This window comes from Labeo rohita, chromosome 6 (assembly GCF_022985175.1).
Source record: "Labeo rohita strain BAU-BD-2019 chromosome 6, IGBB_LRoh.1.0, whole genome shotgun sequence".
Classification (NCBI taxonomy): domain Eukaryota; kingdom Metazoa; phylum Chordata; class Actinopteri; order Cypriniformes; family Cyprinidae; genus Labeo; species Labeo rohita.
In genome coordinates this window covers 17675335-17692496 of record NC_066874.1, presented here as the reverse complement: position 1 = coordinate 17692496, position 17162 = coordinate 17675335, and the positions used below count along the sequence as shown (strand labels likewise).

Here is a 17162-nt window from a genome sequence, read left to right as displayed (position 1 = left end):
GCTCTGCGTGAACTTTGTGTATTCCGGTTCACACACCCATGAAAAAAATTATGTTTTTTGTGGAAAACTTTTTAGGATTTCTCTCAATTTAATGGACTTATTATGGTGCCCCGAGTTTGGACTTCCAAAATGCAGTTTAAATGCAGCTTCAAAGAGCTCTAAATGATCCCAGCCAAGGAAGAAGGGTCTAATCTAGCAAAACAATCATCCTACATTACTGTTTTACCTTTTTTTGTAAAGGACGTTTGATTTTCTTGCATGTTCACTTTCTAAACACTGGGTCGGTACTTCTGCAGCGATGTAGGATGATTTTATTGGAAGTTGGAGGAGAAAATGACATGGGAGTTTTTCGACATACTCTAACTGTCATGAACCTGAATACAAAGAGTTCACGCAGAGCTAGACAAGACAAGCATTTTAAGGTTAAAAAGAATATAAGTTGTCATTTTTTAGCAAAAAAAAACAAACGTTTTTCCTTGGCTGGGATCGTTTAGAGCCCTTTGAAGCTGCATTTTGGAAGTTCAAACTCGGGGGCACCATAGAAGTCTATTATATGGAGAGAAATCCTGAAATGTTTTCCTCAAAAAACATAATTGAAAGAAGAAAGAAAGACATGAACATCTTGGATAGAAAGGGGGTGAGTACATTAAGTGTACATCTTTGTTCTGGAAGGGAACTACCACTTTAAATGTGGCAGGCAAACATGCTGATTTGTGAAGAAGCACATTATAAGAATCTATTATAAGCTTAGTTTACATAAAAAAGAGACATGTTTTGTGGCTTTAATGTAAATACACATACTGTAGAGCCTGTTTAAAAATAGATTGCATGGACAAACTACATGCAAAAGTTGCATAAATGTCTCGTGAACTGATTTAGAGCTGTTTTAGAACAGTTTATGTAAATAAGGGAAATAAACACTAAGTGAGTTCCATATGATTATGTGATCAAAAGCAACTTCTGAGGCTATTTCCACAGTACAATTCCCTGTATTGTTTCATTATTAATTATACTGTGTGCTGCATTTTATAAAAGGTTCAAGACTTTATTTTTTAGGCATGTTCCTATAGCAACCAAGATTGAGTCATGCACGCACCACAGAAAGATCAACAACAGTTTACAGAAATAAAATACTGTAATAGTACGTAAAGCCCTTGGAATACGCGCACTCGCACAAGTATGTAAGCATTTTCCCTTCGGCCCCTGTTTTAGGTGAATTATCTTAATTCCATTAGAAGAACCGGACAGTCAGTTCAATAGCAGTACATAGCGTTATGAAAGAAAAGGCATAGCAATCTAATGAAGCACTTTCATTGGTTATGTAAGCCATCCTTTTGCATTCTGGTAAGCACCGTTTGAAGAGAGGAAGCTGATTTAAGTGCTGAGTTTAATGAAAAACCACAGAGACAGATAAGTGAAGTTAAATAAAGACTGCATGTGTTGCTACGTGTACTGTTACGGGAAAACAAAAGAATTTAGGCCAAGTATCATTTGATTATTCATGTTCACCACGCTACTCCAGCCTCTTCCTCTTGTTAGTTCTGCTTAGGAGCAGAAATAATTCAACATCCCCTTTTTCATTCATGAAAGATGTAGAAAACTGGAATTAGGGAAAGCTGCGGGTCGAACGGATTGCTGCTTGCTTTCGGTAAAGTGCCCACAAGCACGTGAACGCATGTGTACTGTTATCAGAATCAAGAGCTGAAGGTCTTCAGGGGAATGGTGAATGATGAACACTACAAAATGATTCTTTTCTATGTCACAAACCATCTGCTGTCACTGATCTCTTCTCATCTGAGATGTAAAGCTGGTTAAACTGACTCCGGGATGCCATTCATTTCTACGCAGGAATCCAGATCCTCGGCTCTACAGTCTGATGTCTTTTCTGTACTAGCCTAATTATCCGCCGATAACACCGTCTGCCATACGCTGACTCCATAGAGCTAGATCAACAAACGCGCTGATTCCCTCCGGACAGGCTTCCTCCCTTGCAGAGCAGCGTTCGTGGGAAAGCGATCCAGTGGAGGGTTTTAATAGAGCAGAGAACATGCCTGTAGTCACATTCTGAGCGGCAGATAAAGCGGCCTTATTCTGCTGAACCCTCGATGAAGACTTTACAAGCGTCTCACAAAAAAAAAAACATCGGTGCTCATCAGTGACTGGACCCTGTCTCGCAGCAAACCCAGTCAGATTGTAACTACATGGACACATTATCAACACACGGTGTGAAATGTAAACTATATTTTTCTGGATCAGATTATTATCAGTCCATGCATTCCCTAGGTATATAAATATAGACAGTTTGTACAGTATGTGTTAAATAATAATAAAAATGTGTAATTACAATGAATGCTACTCAGAAATGGTTTTGAGGCTGTAGTTTTCTGAGGGAGGACTGACTCCCTTAGGGGAAAAATGACTGAGGTGAACCAATAGGTGTCAGCCTTCCCTGTGTCCTCACTTCTAAACGAGTGCCAAATGAACTAAAGAGATATATAAACAACTAGGACACACGTCTAGTACACAGCCACAAAAAAAGACACGGACTTGGCTGACCTTTTGACGGTTTGTCAGTAATACACATAAATACAGGGATATGAAACTCTGAAAGTGTATTAAATTTATATTAGAGATCAAAAATCTGAAAATCATGGATTTGGAATCTGGTTTAAAACTGTAAAGACAAAAAACAAAAAAAAAGTAATAGTATTTTAGATTATGCACTATTTCAGGTCACCAATCAAATAAGAAAACTTGTTCACCATGTAAACTTTGTACAAAAGGTCATATTTCTTTGCTTCCACTGAAGCAAATAATTTGGAACACTCACAAATCATGTTTGTTTTACAAAAGCTTGTGCAGTTCATGCCAGATCGAGTGGATAATGTAATTAAAGCAAAAGGAGGGCATCCCAAATACTGACTAATAAGTACAAACAGTAATAAATACTGAATGCTATAAATTAAATTAAATTAAATTAAATTAAATTAAATTAAATTAAATTAAATTAAATTAAATTAAATTAAATTAAATTAAAAATATTTTAACAAATTTGGACCCCATTGGAAGTTATTGTGAAGTTATATAAATTAAACTAAACTAAACTAAACTAAACTAAACTAAACTAAAAGAAAAGAAAATAAAAGAAAATAAAAGGAATAAAAGAAAATTAAAGAAAATTAAAGAAAATTAAATTAAATAAATAAATAAATAAAATATTTTAATGAATTTGGACCCCATTTGAAGTTATTGTGAAGTTTATAAAATAAAATAAAATAAAATAAAATAAAATATAAAAAAAAATAAAATAAAATAAAATAAAATAAAATAAAATAAAATAAAATAAAATAAAATTTAACAAACTTGGACCCCTTTGGAAGCTATTGTGAAGTTATATAAATTAAACTAAACTAAACTAACAGAAAAGAAAAGAAAAGAAAAGAAAAGAAAAGAAAAGAAAAGAAAAGAAATTAAAAAAAAAATAAATAAATAAATAAATAAATAAATAAATAAAAAAATATTTTAACAAATTTGGACCCCATTGGAAGTTATTGTGAAGTTTATAAAATAAAATAAAATATAAAAAAAATAAAAAATAAAATAAAATAAAATAAAATAAAATGAAATAAAATGAAATAAAATGAAAATTTAACAAACTTGGACCCCTTTGGAAGTTATTGTGAAGTTTATAAAATAAAATAAAATAAAATAAAATAACATTTTAACAAATTTGGACCCCATTGGAAGTTATTGTGAAGTTTATAAAATAAAATAAAATTAAATAAAAAATTAAATTAAATTAAATTAAATTAAATTAATAATAATAATTATTATTATTATTCATTTATACAAGCTTTTTCTTCTGACATGTATTAGAGGGCTGGGGAGTATTGTTGCACAACACATTGCATGTTTGTCCATATGTTTGTCTTTGGTTTTGGTGTACTGTCTTCTGTTATGTATACTTTCAATAAAAAATAAATAAATAATTAAAATAAAATAAAATAAAATAAAAATAAAATAAAACAAAATATTTTAACAAATTTGGACCCATTGAAAGTTATATAAAATAAAATAAAATAAAATAAAATAAAATAAAATAAAATAAAATAAAATAAAATAAAATAAAATAAAATAAAATAAAATTTGGACCCCATTGGAAGTTATAACATGTATTGTGATGACTGGTTTAGAAATCTCACCTGAAAGCCAAGGGAGGCCTCATCCATTGGTGGAGGAGGTGGGAAGCTAGAAGGGGACGGGAGTCCGCTGGGCTCAAGGACAGGTGGAGGAGGTGGGGGATAGTCTCCTGTAAAAAAAAATCAGATACAAGAAACACATTTAAAGGCAAGACACCCTATGAGTCAATATGATAAACTCTGTTCCTCAGGGATGAATAAATTCACAACAGGTCAGAGTGGGTGGAAAACTTAGTAAAATCTGATAAATCAAACTGACATAAATCTGACACACCTTGATGTCACAAAAACGGCAAATTTACAGTAGAAAATGTACAAAATATCTTCATGGAACAAGATCTTTATTTAATATCCTAATGATTTTTGACATAAAAGAAAAATGGATAATTTTGACCCATACAATGTATTTTTGGATATTGCTACAAATATACCCGTGCTACTTAAGACTGGTTTTGTGGTCCAGGGTCATGTATACAGTCTCTTTACAAAATACCGGTCTGTGTACGTACTTAAATGTATTAGCGTGTGTAGAAACTGAAAGGAAGGAGGCTTACACACACTGACCATATTGTCCCTGATAGATTAATACATTTAACAGCAACCATTTGGTTAACAAAGATGGTGTAAGCTGTAGTAAGTAGGTGTTTGTACAGATTGAAAATCTTAGCACTGTGTTCAAAACAAGTGAGATGGGATATTTGTCCAGTCAAGTGTGTGGCAACAAGCCAATCGCTGAGTTGTAAAGTCCACAGCTAATCCAGGGATTGGGTTCCACTACATGTTTCAAGCAGGATCAAGATTTGCTCGCCAAATATTTTTTTCTGATTTGGCTGCAGTCTGCGTCCAATTCAAGACTGAATCATTTGACCGTCTAAGTACCATTTCAGACATGAGCTTTTCAAATTACGGTCTTTTAGGGAAGAATAGGAATTCACTGCTGTCTTTGAAGATACTTTTGATCTATTTTTTTTTTTCCAATCTTGTTTTATGTTTTTATCTGTCTTTTGGATCTAATTGATGTCATAAGTGTTGTTTATCCGAGTCTACTGACCGAAGCCATTAACTATGGTCTTGAAATGTCTACAGTCCTCAAATATTAAAGCAGACAAAAAAAATATCACATGCTCAGTTTTTAGTTACACTGTAATATTTCTGTGAACATGGCATCAAATATTCCCCAAAGGCTCAAAGGCATTATACGTAAACCGTTTATGTAATAACCTCATGACCTCTGTGAAAACTCGTAAGTACTGCAACCAAGCATTCCGAAATAAGGGAAAGTGTCCTACATCCGCCTTTCTTCTCCTCTTGTGATCTCCGTTTGTACTTTTCTCTGCTTTAGCTTACATCCTTAAGTCACTTGTAAGTTGCAAGTTGACACAAAATTAATATCTTAAGTTCCTTAATATCTTATGTCTCTCCGACATCCAATGATGTTTGGATTTTTCAATTCAGGGCAACACGAGAGATGTAAATGTTTCAAAGACGTCATGATTTATTGAGGAGGCCTGGAAGAACAGGGCAAAGAGAGACCAAGAGAGGGAGGTGTGGGACAGTACCAGTCAGTATCAGTCGTTGCACCAAACTAAAGAACAAACTGAAAGAGGAAGTTAGTCTTTAACTAACTTTAATGAACAGACATCAAGGCAGTACCGGATACAAACCCAACTATTTTCCATCTGAGTCAAACAAAAGCATAACATTTGAAGGTTTGATAAATATACAGTGATTTACTAATTAAATAATGAGTAGTTAGACTGAAGTCTTTTGGTAAAACCTCTGAACGACATTTAACAGTAAATGCATTTTCACTCAAAAAAATACATCTCATAGAGATGACCTGATAATATTAATAATAGCTCTGTTCCAAAACCTAGTGAGTTGCCTACTCAAGTGGCCTCTCTTAACTGCACTCCCAATTCAAAAGTTGATATAAAAGCTAAACTAATTAATGTTTTTAGCCACTTTCTAATGCAGCATTACACATACAGTATCTTTCACAGAGAAGTCAATCCCATAATGCATTACGACATGCTCAGTAAAAAAAAAAAAAAAAAAGGTGGATGAGAGAAAGAGAATCCTGGAAATAATTGTATAATTATTATAATTATTATCAAAACTGATAATAATAGATTATAGATTATATGATCATAATATATATATATATATATATATATATATATATATATATATATATATTGTTTTTTTAATAAACAAGTTATTTTAATTTATAATAATATTCCAAACAGGTTTTACTCTATTTTTGATCGAATAAATGCAGCCTTGGTGAGCATATGTGACTCAAAACATTAATAAATAAATAATTAAATAAATAAATATAATTTTGTACTTCCTTTTCGATCAAATAACCGCAGTTTTGCTGAGATTCAAAACACTCCAAATAAACTAAATAAATTATACTAAATACTTTATAAATAAACTGAACTAATTATATATATATATATATATATATATATATATATATAATTATTATTATTATTATTATTAATTATTATTATTATTATTAATTATTATTATTATTTATTTATTTATTTATTTATTTATATACATCCAAACTTTTAAAAAGTAGTGTCAATTATAAATAATATTTTATTTAACCCTCATACTTTTGAAAATTAGTGTTCTAAATTCTAAAGAATATTATTTTAGCCATATCTTTGGGTGATAGGGGAAAATTATTATTATTTTTTTTTTTTTACCCCAAAACTTTTGAAAAGTGGAGTCAATTATAAATATTATTAGTTTATATTTATTTATTTGTTTGTTTGTTTGTTCCATTATTTATTTATTTAATAGTATTTTATTTTAATATTTATTTATTTATTATTTAAAAAATAATACACACATAGATGACAGATGAAAATGAATAAATAAAAATGAATAAATGAATAAATAAAATGTCTAAAAAAAGTGGCATATAAAAACAAACTGTAAAAAAATGGCAGACAAGCTACAAAAATTACTAGTGTAATACAAATGTATCATTTAACAGAATATTTATTTGTGCTATACATGTTATGCTAATTAGAGCTCTGTGGTGTTACCTTAGCAGCATACTAACAGAAAACTTAAATCAAGTGTGTTTTGCCCGAGCGACATTATTTCAAATGCTGCCTAAGTAGTGTCCTTCATAAGTCACTTCCGAGGTTCCATTTCATTTGAGAAGGCAATTGTCTATATAGGCAGATACAGCCAGGCAGTTAAACAGGGTTATTACCTGTTAGTTTCCTCTCACAAAAGCACATGAGAACAAAAAGTAACACTTGCAGGGCCTCCCATGAGTCATCAGGTCAATATGTAACATCACAACTTGTGTTTGACAACTATGAGGCTTTAGTCGCTCACAGCTAATGCTAAATAGGTCTCTGCCTTGTGACACGGTGTTACAAAAACAAGCACGAACATTATATATGTGTGATCAGTGAGGTGTCTGCGGTATGAGGTCAGCGAGTTGGGGACATGTTATCTAGTTGCTGGTTAGCTATACAGAGACCCGGGGGCCCCTGTGCCATGAATGAGAGAGGCTCCATTTATGCAGACCGGGAGGCGAAGGCAGTGCTTACTCGCTAATGAGACAAGCAGCAGGAACACCTACTTATTACCACACATTTCCACTCAACTCTTTATTGAGCAATTACACTCAAGTACCGGCTTTGTGAGAGCCGAATTCTAATCAGTAATTAAAGTTATTTGAAAGGACCATGAGAGGTATAATTGGTAATCAGGAACATGAATGTTGTTAAGGGTTGAGTAAAAAAAAAAAAAAAGGAAAAAGAAAAACAAGCTCTAGATGAAGCCAGTGGAGCATAAGAGCAGAGATGAAACACACTTCCTCTAACGGGACGATTATGTGTGCATTTCTCAGATGTGACCCGTAAAAAAGGGTTTTATTCCAATCCAATCATGTGCTTATGCAGATGTATTATGTGTTTGCATACACAGTAAACGCTCGTTTCTTAACACGGCCTGCACTGAAATTTTATTCTCTGCACTGAAAAGAGCGGCGACTGACAAAGTAGTCAAGATCATTCTGTAAACTTAAAGAGTGCCCTGCTATTGACTCAATTTTAGGCTATCTAACATTAAAGTCTTAAAGCAGTTCTAATCGCTTCCAGACAGAGTAGTTTTAAAATCAAATTCCAGAATTTATGCAATATTAATGAGATTATTCACCAATGTAATTATCCATTCACAAGTTACTCCTGTCTTAAAATAGGAAGCTTCTATATACATTTTCATGTAACATTTTATGTTTTCATACAGGATAATGTATATTTACATTATATATCATACAAAATATACAGTGTGTATATATATATATATATGTTATAAAGACAACATATTCTTTTCAAATTGGCACTATATTACAGTATACTGTTATTGTACTTAAAAACATATATATATTTAAAAAAAAATGCCTGAAAATGTTTAATCTTAAGCTAAAGTTGCATCTTTTTTGATATATAAAACTTAAAGGGCTTATAGTTGACCTGAAAATGAAAATTCTTTCATCAAATACTCATGTCGTTCCAAACCCATAAGACCTTTGTTCATCTTCAGAAAGCAAATTAATATACAGTTAAGGTCAAAAGTTTACATACAGCTTGCAGAATCTGCAAAATGTTCATTATTTTACCAAAATAAGAGGGATCATACAAAATGCATAGTACTGACCTGAGTATGATATTTCATATAGAAGACATTTACATATAGTCCACAAAAGAAAATAATAGTTGAATTTATAAAAATGACCCCATTCAAAAGTTTACATACGCTTGATTCTTAATACTGTGTTGAAACCTGGATGATTCACAACTGTTTTTTTTGGTTTTTTTTGGGTTTAGTAATAGTTGTTCATGAGTCCCTTGTTTGCCCTGAACAGTTAAATTGCCTGCTGCTCTTCAAGAAAAAATCCCTTAGTTCCCACAAATTCTTTCTTTTTTTTTTTTTTTTAGCATTTGTGTATTTGAACCCTTTCCAACAATGACTGTATGATTTTGAGATCCATCTCTTCACACTGAGGACAACTGAGAGACTCATATGCAAATATTATAGAAGGTTCAAACGCTCACCAATGCCTCAGAAAGAAAAACAAGAGCCAGGGGGTGGTTTACCCTGATCTTCAAATTTAAAATTTTTCACCCCCCCGGCTCTTAATGCATTGTGTTTCCTTCTGAAGCATCAGTGAGCATTTGAACCTTCTGTAATAGTTGCATATGAGTGAAAAGTAGGATCGAAAAATCATACAGTCATTGTTAGAAAGGGTTCAAATACAAAAAAAGGCTGAAAAAACAACTTAACTGTTCAGGACAAAAGGGACTCAGAAACAATTATCACTAACAAAAAACAAACAAACAAACAAACAAACAAAAAAAAACAGCTGTGGATCATCCAGGTTACAGTATTAAGTATTAAGAATCAAGCGTACATAAACTTTTGAACAGGGACATTTTATAAATACAATTATTATTTTCTCTTGTGGACTATATGTAAACGTCTTTTATGTGAAATATCTTGTTCAGGTCAGTACTAAATAGAAAAAAATAAAAAATAACATGCATTTTGTATGCTCTCTCTTATTTTGGTAAAATAATTAAAATTTAGCAGATTCTGCAAGGTGTATGTAAACTTTTGACCTCAACTGTATTTTTGACAAAATCTGAGATTTTCGTGGTACTCTTGTGAACGCACATCAGACACTGACACGGAAGAGAAGAAATTGTTGGATAAAGTTGTTATTTTTGCACACAAAAATTATTCTCATACTTTCTTAAGATTAAGGTTGACTATTTTAACGATATTCTTACCACTTTTCTGGGCCTTGAACATGGTAGTTGCTTTCTACGCAAGGTCAGAAAGCTCTCGCATTTCATCAAAAATATCTTAATTTGTGTTTCAAAGATGAACAAAGGTCTTACAGGTTTGGAACGACACAAGAGTGAGTAATTAATGACAGAATTTTCATTTTTTGGTGAACTATCCCTTTAAGAGAAAAATATTGAATTGAATTCTACAGCTATAGTGATTTTCACAATAAATATAGTTCAAAAGGTGGTTTCACAGAGAAAACGGCCTTACAACCCCAAACACTTACTAAAAACCTTCCCCTATTTCCGCCCTATAGGGGTCCCCAGACCCCAATTTGAAAAGATAACCTTCAAAAGAGAACACTGGCATGTCTAGGTCTTTATTTTATCAGAGGTCGATGGCCTGAAAAGTTTGAGAACTAGAACTAATGCTGTAATATAATAAGTATAATCCATACAGTAGAATGATGATTGTAATCTTGTCATTCCGCATATTCGAGAGGTTTCTTTGTATTCATTTAAATGCGCAGAAGTTATTTGCGGCTCAAAGTGGACAAGAGGAACTTAATTTTGCAACATACAAATCTCTGTTTGAACTCTCTGCAACCTCTGTCCATCTGGCATTGATACTGGCACAGTAGCAACTGACAAAGATACCATTTCAAAAGAGCATCTATTCACATACTGTTTATGAGATGAAAATCTCCACGCTTGACAGTCATAAAACCGGAAGAGCTTTCCGTGGAATGTCACTTTTGTAATCTGTGCAGCACGTTGCATGTTTATTTGGTACATATTTAGATGCATTGACATTTTTGTCTGCGCTCCAAATTCCCCAATCAATTTGATTTACAGCAGAAGTTCAAGCAGAAGCATCTTTGCACCGGCATTTAAACACACCGCAGTAAACAAAATGAATGGCTGGGTGCATTTGCCAGCGAGGATCTTCAGTTTAGTCGTATCACTGGCATGAAACTCATCTGGGAAATGTTAAAAAAGTGTGCACACTTCCACTATATTAACATCTCTGCCCTATCCTAAAATCCACACACAAATCAAACCATAATCAACAAATTATAAGTAGGATTTTCACTTTTATTAATACTAAATACTAAAATAATGGTTTATCGAGAATTTAAATATATTAAAGAAGTTCACTTCCAGAACAAAAATTTACAGATAATTTAACCCATTGTCATCCAAGATGTTCATGTCTCTCTTTCTTCAGTCGTAAAGAAATTATGTTTTTTTGAGGAAAACATTTCAGGATTTCTCTCCGTATAGTGGACTTCAATGGTGCCTGCGAGTTTGAACTTCCAAAATACAGTTAAATGCAGATTCAAAGGACTGAAAGAAAAAAAGGGTCTTATCTAGCCAAATTATTGTTTTTTTTTCAAAAAAAAGTACAGTTTATATACTTTTTAACCTCAAATGCTCATCTTGTCTAGCTCTGCGTGAACTCTGTGTATTCCGGTTCAGTACAGTTAGGGTATCTCATTTTCTCCTCCAACTTCAAAATCGTCCTACGTCACTCCAGAAGTACCGACCCAGTGTCTACAAAGTGAACATGCAAGGAGGGTCTAACATTTTACAAAAAAAGGTAAAACAGCGATGTACTGTAGAACAATTTTGAAGTTGGAGGAGAAAATGAGTTCACGCAGAGCTATACAAGACGAGCATTTGAGGTTAAAAAGTATAGAAATTCTTAATTTTTTAGAAAATAACCAATCGTTTCGCTAGATAAGACCCTTATTTCTCGGCTGGGAACGTTTAGAGCCCTTTGAAGTCCAGAGAAAGAAAGACATGGACATCTTGGATGACAAGGGGGTGAGTACATTATCTGTCATTTTTAGTTCTGGAAGTGAACTTCTCCTTTAATTGATATATTAATAAATGTATTTAAAACAAAAAATAAAAAATAAAAAAATAAATCTGAAGTAAAAAGGGCGACATAAATCTACAATCCTTCACAGGCCTAGAAGAATAAAGTGTTATAATTACCATTGTGACATTTCCAATGGTTTATCTTTGCGGAGAAGCTCTCAAAATGTACTACGGCAGGGAGACGTCCTAAACGCATTATTTTATCTGTAATTATCCGTCCGTTTTCTCTCTAGCATCCGCTGCAGCTCTGAGGTTCAGTCCTGCTCTTAATTAACTATAATATACAACGGACTGATTTATGGCTTCATTTGGCTGGAAACGCCACTCTGGGTTTGAGGTTTTTGGAGATGTCCTTCTCGAAGCACAGAGGAGCCGACAATGCTGGTTTGTGGAGATCTGACAGGAATTCGAGAGGGATGGAGAAGAGAGTTTGAAAATTTAGAGACATAAAAGGGGGATTAAACTATTGTGCGTGAGCAAAATGGAACAAGTACAACGGAGAGGTGATGCCCTCAAATCTACAATCCCAGCAGTGTGATCTTCACTAAAAAGGACCTCAAAAGCACCACGCTGAATCATTTCTGCACTACCAGTCAAAAAATACATCTTAAATGAAAACTACCAAGGCCATAAATGAGAATCACTTTGATTTAGAGAGCCAAATGGAAACTCATAGTGTAGCCATGTATATTTAATTCAAATGCAGGGATGGATCTTGTAAATCTGCAGGTGGACACATTCCAAAAAGACATTCCAGTCCAGAACCATGGGGCTTCTAGTACAAAGTGCAACAGACAAAATGGAGGTTTCAGTGAAAGTGGAAAGATGGGATTTGAAAAGTGAAACATCAGTCCAAAAATGCTAAAGAGATCAGCAGAGAGCAGTGCAGGCCATTGGTTGAAAATGAAAGAGGAATGCGGGCTGGATGAGAACAAGGGGTTTGTTTCAAGTGGAGGGAATTTACTACGTAATTTAAGGCAGGCAGGTCACATGGCAGATAAAGAGGGGCTACCGGTTCATGTGAGGACATGTAAGGATACACAACCCAAACGGGTGCCAAATTCTACTGGGTACATGGTCTCCGATTTGCTCGGAATTTGCATTGGGCCTTGCATGTTTGAGCAGTTGAGCAAACAACACAGTTTATGGAGGGTATATACGCTAGCGATACTGCACTGTAATAACATATATATATATATATATATATATTTATGTATACCTACTTACCTGTGTATATATATATATATATATATACACACTGCAGCTGTTTTGATATTTTAGCTCATATGAAGATAATCATATGTGATCCTGGATCACAAAACCAGTCATAAGTCATTTGAAGCAATAGCCAACAATACATTGTATGGGTCAAAATTATAATTATTTTTTTATGCCAAAAATCATTAGAATATTAAGTAATGGTCATGCTCCATGATCATATTTTGTAAATGTCCTACCGTAAATATATCAAAACTTAATTTTTGATAAGTAATATATATATATATATATATATATATAACTTCATTTGGACAACTTTAAAGGCAATTTTCTCAATATTTTGATTTTTTTGCACCCCCAAATGGTTGTATTTATGCCAAATATTGTCCTATCCTAACAAACCATATAAATGGAAAGCTTATTTATTTATAAATCAATTATAAGATTTTTTTTTTGGTTTTGTTTAAATTACCCTTATTTGTCCAGGGACACATTTTTGGTCATTTGGCTTTAAAAAGTCAAAAGTCAAAAAAAAAAAAAAAAAACTTTTTAACTGTCATAGCATGATGTTCATTTACATCATTTACAAAGAAAAAAAAAAAAAAAAAAAAAAAGGATATAACAGGGGGTTTTATAGTGATCATGGCCGTCGAAGAGTCATTTTTAGTTCCTCAAAAAACCTTTCAGTTCTCACATTTTAATAATCTAAATTTTAATTTTAATAATCTAAAGAACCTTCTTCCACTACAAAGATCATTCTGAACAACGAAAAGTTTCCACTTATCTTAAAGGTTCTGCTGGTAACACTTTACAATAAGTTTCATTAGTTAACTACTTTAGTTCTACAGCATTTATTAATTTTAACATTTCCTAGTGCATTATTACAATAAAAAGTTGTGTTTGTTAACATTACTTACTGCAATGTGAACTAACATGAACTAACAATGAACAACTGTATTTTTATTAACTGATGTTAACAAATATGAATAAATACAGTAACATTTTTGTGGATTTTTTCATTTTGTCCTTCTTTGTCAGCCTAACATGTCCTTGCTAAAGTACTAGTAAAAAAAATTCTTACTTCTTACTGACCTCATTGGACGGTAATTTGTGTATTTATTTAGCATTTATATTGGTCACGTTTTATCGGGCATTTATTTATATACTTAACTGCACTTTCTTTTTTTATCTGCACTAAAACTCATATTTCTTTCTGTTGCTGTTTAATGCAAACTGACACACATTTTTCAGATTCCTACATCTTAATTTCCTTTGGCTAATCTGCGCTTTCATTTTTCAGAATTGATTTCTGTTACGCCGGTAAGCCTTCGAAAAACATCGCCGAATTTCGTATTTGCTTTTAAAATACATGCAAGTTGGAGGTTTATGAAAAATTAGGGCAGCTTCAGTTTCATTTGTGACAATCTTATTTGGCTCCTTATGTCCTTGCTTGGCTCAAGTGAGACACGAAACTTCAAGCAGCGGTCTGAATTAAGCTGACTAAAAGCTGTCATGTCTTTAAGATGCATGTCATATGTTCATTTTCCATCTTTAAAACCGGGTCAGTCGTCAGCCCGTCACTGGAAATGATATGTCATATTATTGAGTTCAGTTCCCATTGGCATCAGACTCAGAGATTACTGTATTAAGGCATCTGTAAAGTTCGTGACATGTCCCTTAAGTACTTCTAAGAGGATGTGCATCTAATTCTCCAGCAAAATTCAACTTATGTTTCAGTTAAAGACATTTACACAGTTTCTAGGTGGTAAGTGGCTTAAAGTGCTGTTTTTACATTGTCTACTATGCTGTCTAGCCAACGATTATCATAAGGCGGGATTATCTGTCGGTGATGAAATGAATGGAAACACTTGAAAGTGTTGGAAACGCTGGCAAGTCTTTCCTCCAAAACTAGAGGACTTTGAGTAGCCGTTGCGAATCTTTCCTTCAGAAGCCGAGGACGACTTTGTGAAGTTGCTGACCCACAACTTGCAGATGAATTTTCGTAACTGTATGTTTTTGTTCTGTTTTCACCAGATCGTGCATACTTATTTATTTTTATTTCTTTTTGTCTCTTTCTCTCTGCACATTTGGCTGGTCATCAGCTAACCGACTGCCGGCTGTTATGTCAGACTCCCCACATATGTCTCTCTGTGGAAACCTGACAGGAAACCCACAAATGAGAATCTTAACGTTCCCGTAGAAACCACAAGCATATGCTGCTTACTTTGACAAAAGACCGTGCAGACAGCTCACATACTTAGTCTTTTATTGTCGATCCTGTCCGTTCCACCCATGCAAAGTTTTCGAATACATTTTCTTCTATTCTTCACTGAATGTTTTCAGGACTTTACTCGTACTTTTTAGGAAAAATCCATATTAAGCCTTTTTCTACTTATATATATTTATGTTTTAGGTTGGAAATTTACTGTAAAAACTGCAGCTGTGGTTGCCAGAGTTTTACAGTAAAAAATAAGGTAGCAACATTTTAAGTTTTAACGTAAATTTACATTTAAATACCGTAATTTCATTAACTGATATAATACCTACCTATTAAAGTACTAAAATCTGTTTTGTACCTTTGTAATACACTGACAACCACCAAAAGCAGGTGGTGATGAAAAAAGTCACATGAGAAACCAAAGCCCATCACAAGCAGCTTTTAAATATATGTATATACATATATATATATATATATACACTACCGTTCAAAAGTTTGGGGTCAGTACATTTTTATTTTTTTGTTCTTTTTTTATTCTTTTTTTTTTTTTTTTTAAGAAATTAATACTTTTATTCACCAAGGATGTATTAAGTTAATAATTAAAAGTTTATTAAAAGTTAATAATAAATAATTTACATTGTTATAAAATATTTATATTTTGAATAAACACTGTACTTTTTAAACTTGTTATTCATGAAAGAATCCTGAAAAAAAAATTACAGGTTCCAAAAAATATTTGGCAGCACAACTGTTGATATTATCCAACATTGATCATTCTAATAATAAATCCGCATATTAGAATGATTTCTGAAGGATCATGTGAAACTTAAGACTGGAGTAACAGCTGATAAAAATTCAGCTTTTCATCACAGGAATGAATAAATTATTTATTATTGAATAAAATGTTTTATATATAAAACATTATTTTATATTGTAAAAACATTTTGCAATATTACTGTTTTTTTTTTTTTTAATCAAATAAATGCAGCCTTGATGAGCATAAGAGACTACTTTAAAGACTATTACAAGTCTTACTGACCCCAAACTTTTGAACGGTAGTGTATATATATCTATATATATATAGAAGGTGCACAGTGTCATTCCCACAGACACTAAACACCATCATGGTAACAGACATGAAATAATGAATAATAATGCAATAAACATTCATTTAACAACATTAGATGTAACATACAAACCTAATGTACAGTTTTTCATATTAACAGGTTTTTACTGTAGCATTTTACAGTCTTTTACCATTAAATCCAACCTTGGCAATTAAAAGACATTTCTTAAAAAAAAAAAAAAAAAAAAAAAAAAAAAAAAAAAAAACATAAAAACCTTACTTATTTCCCAAAAGTGGACCCATTTTATTGATTGATTCATTGTTTGATTGATTTGCTAAAAAAAAGTTTAGATCTCTTTTTGTTTTTGTGAACTGACATTTTTTTTCAATATAATTATATATTTATTCTTATATATTTTCTTGTGAAAAGCGCACAGTCTGTAAGGTTTTTTTTCGCTTCTCTCTTTTTGTTTATTTTTACAGTCTTTTACCATTAAATTCATGGCAATTTAAACTCTTAAAACTAAAGGTTCTTTATTGGCAATGGTTCCATGATTGATTGACTGATTGACTGATTTGCTAAATAAAGTTTATATCTCTTTTTGTTTCTGTGAACTGACAATTTTTTTTCAATTCTTATACATTTTTATGTGAAAAGCTTGGAGAGTTTTTTTTTTGCTCATTCTTACAGTCTTTAAACTCTTAAAACTAAAGGTTCTTTATTGGCAATGGTTCCATAAGGAATAGCA

At 32.4% G+C, this 17162-nt stretch overlaps 1 protein-coding gene across 4 annotated transcripts in view; it reads right to left on the bottom strand.

The window, feature by feature from the left end:
• lpp (LIM domain containing preferred translocation partner in lipoma) overlaps positions 1 to 17162 on the bottom strand; it is a 248798-nt gene that overhangs the window by 131418 nt on the left and 100218 nt on the right. For all 4 annotated transcript variants that reach the window (XM_051112291.1, XM_051112292.1, XM_051112294.1 and 1 more), the window contains exon 4: positions 4203 to 4309. In XM_051112291.1, the coding sequence (XP_050968248.1) occupies positions 4203 to 4309 (107 nt within the window). The remainder of the gene's footprint in view (positions 1 to 4202; positions 4310 to 17162) is intronic.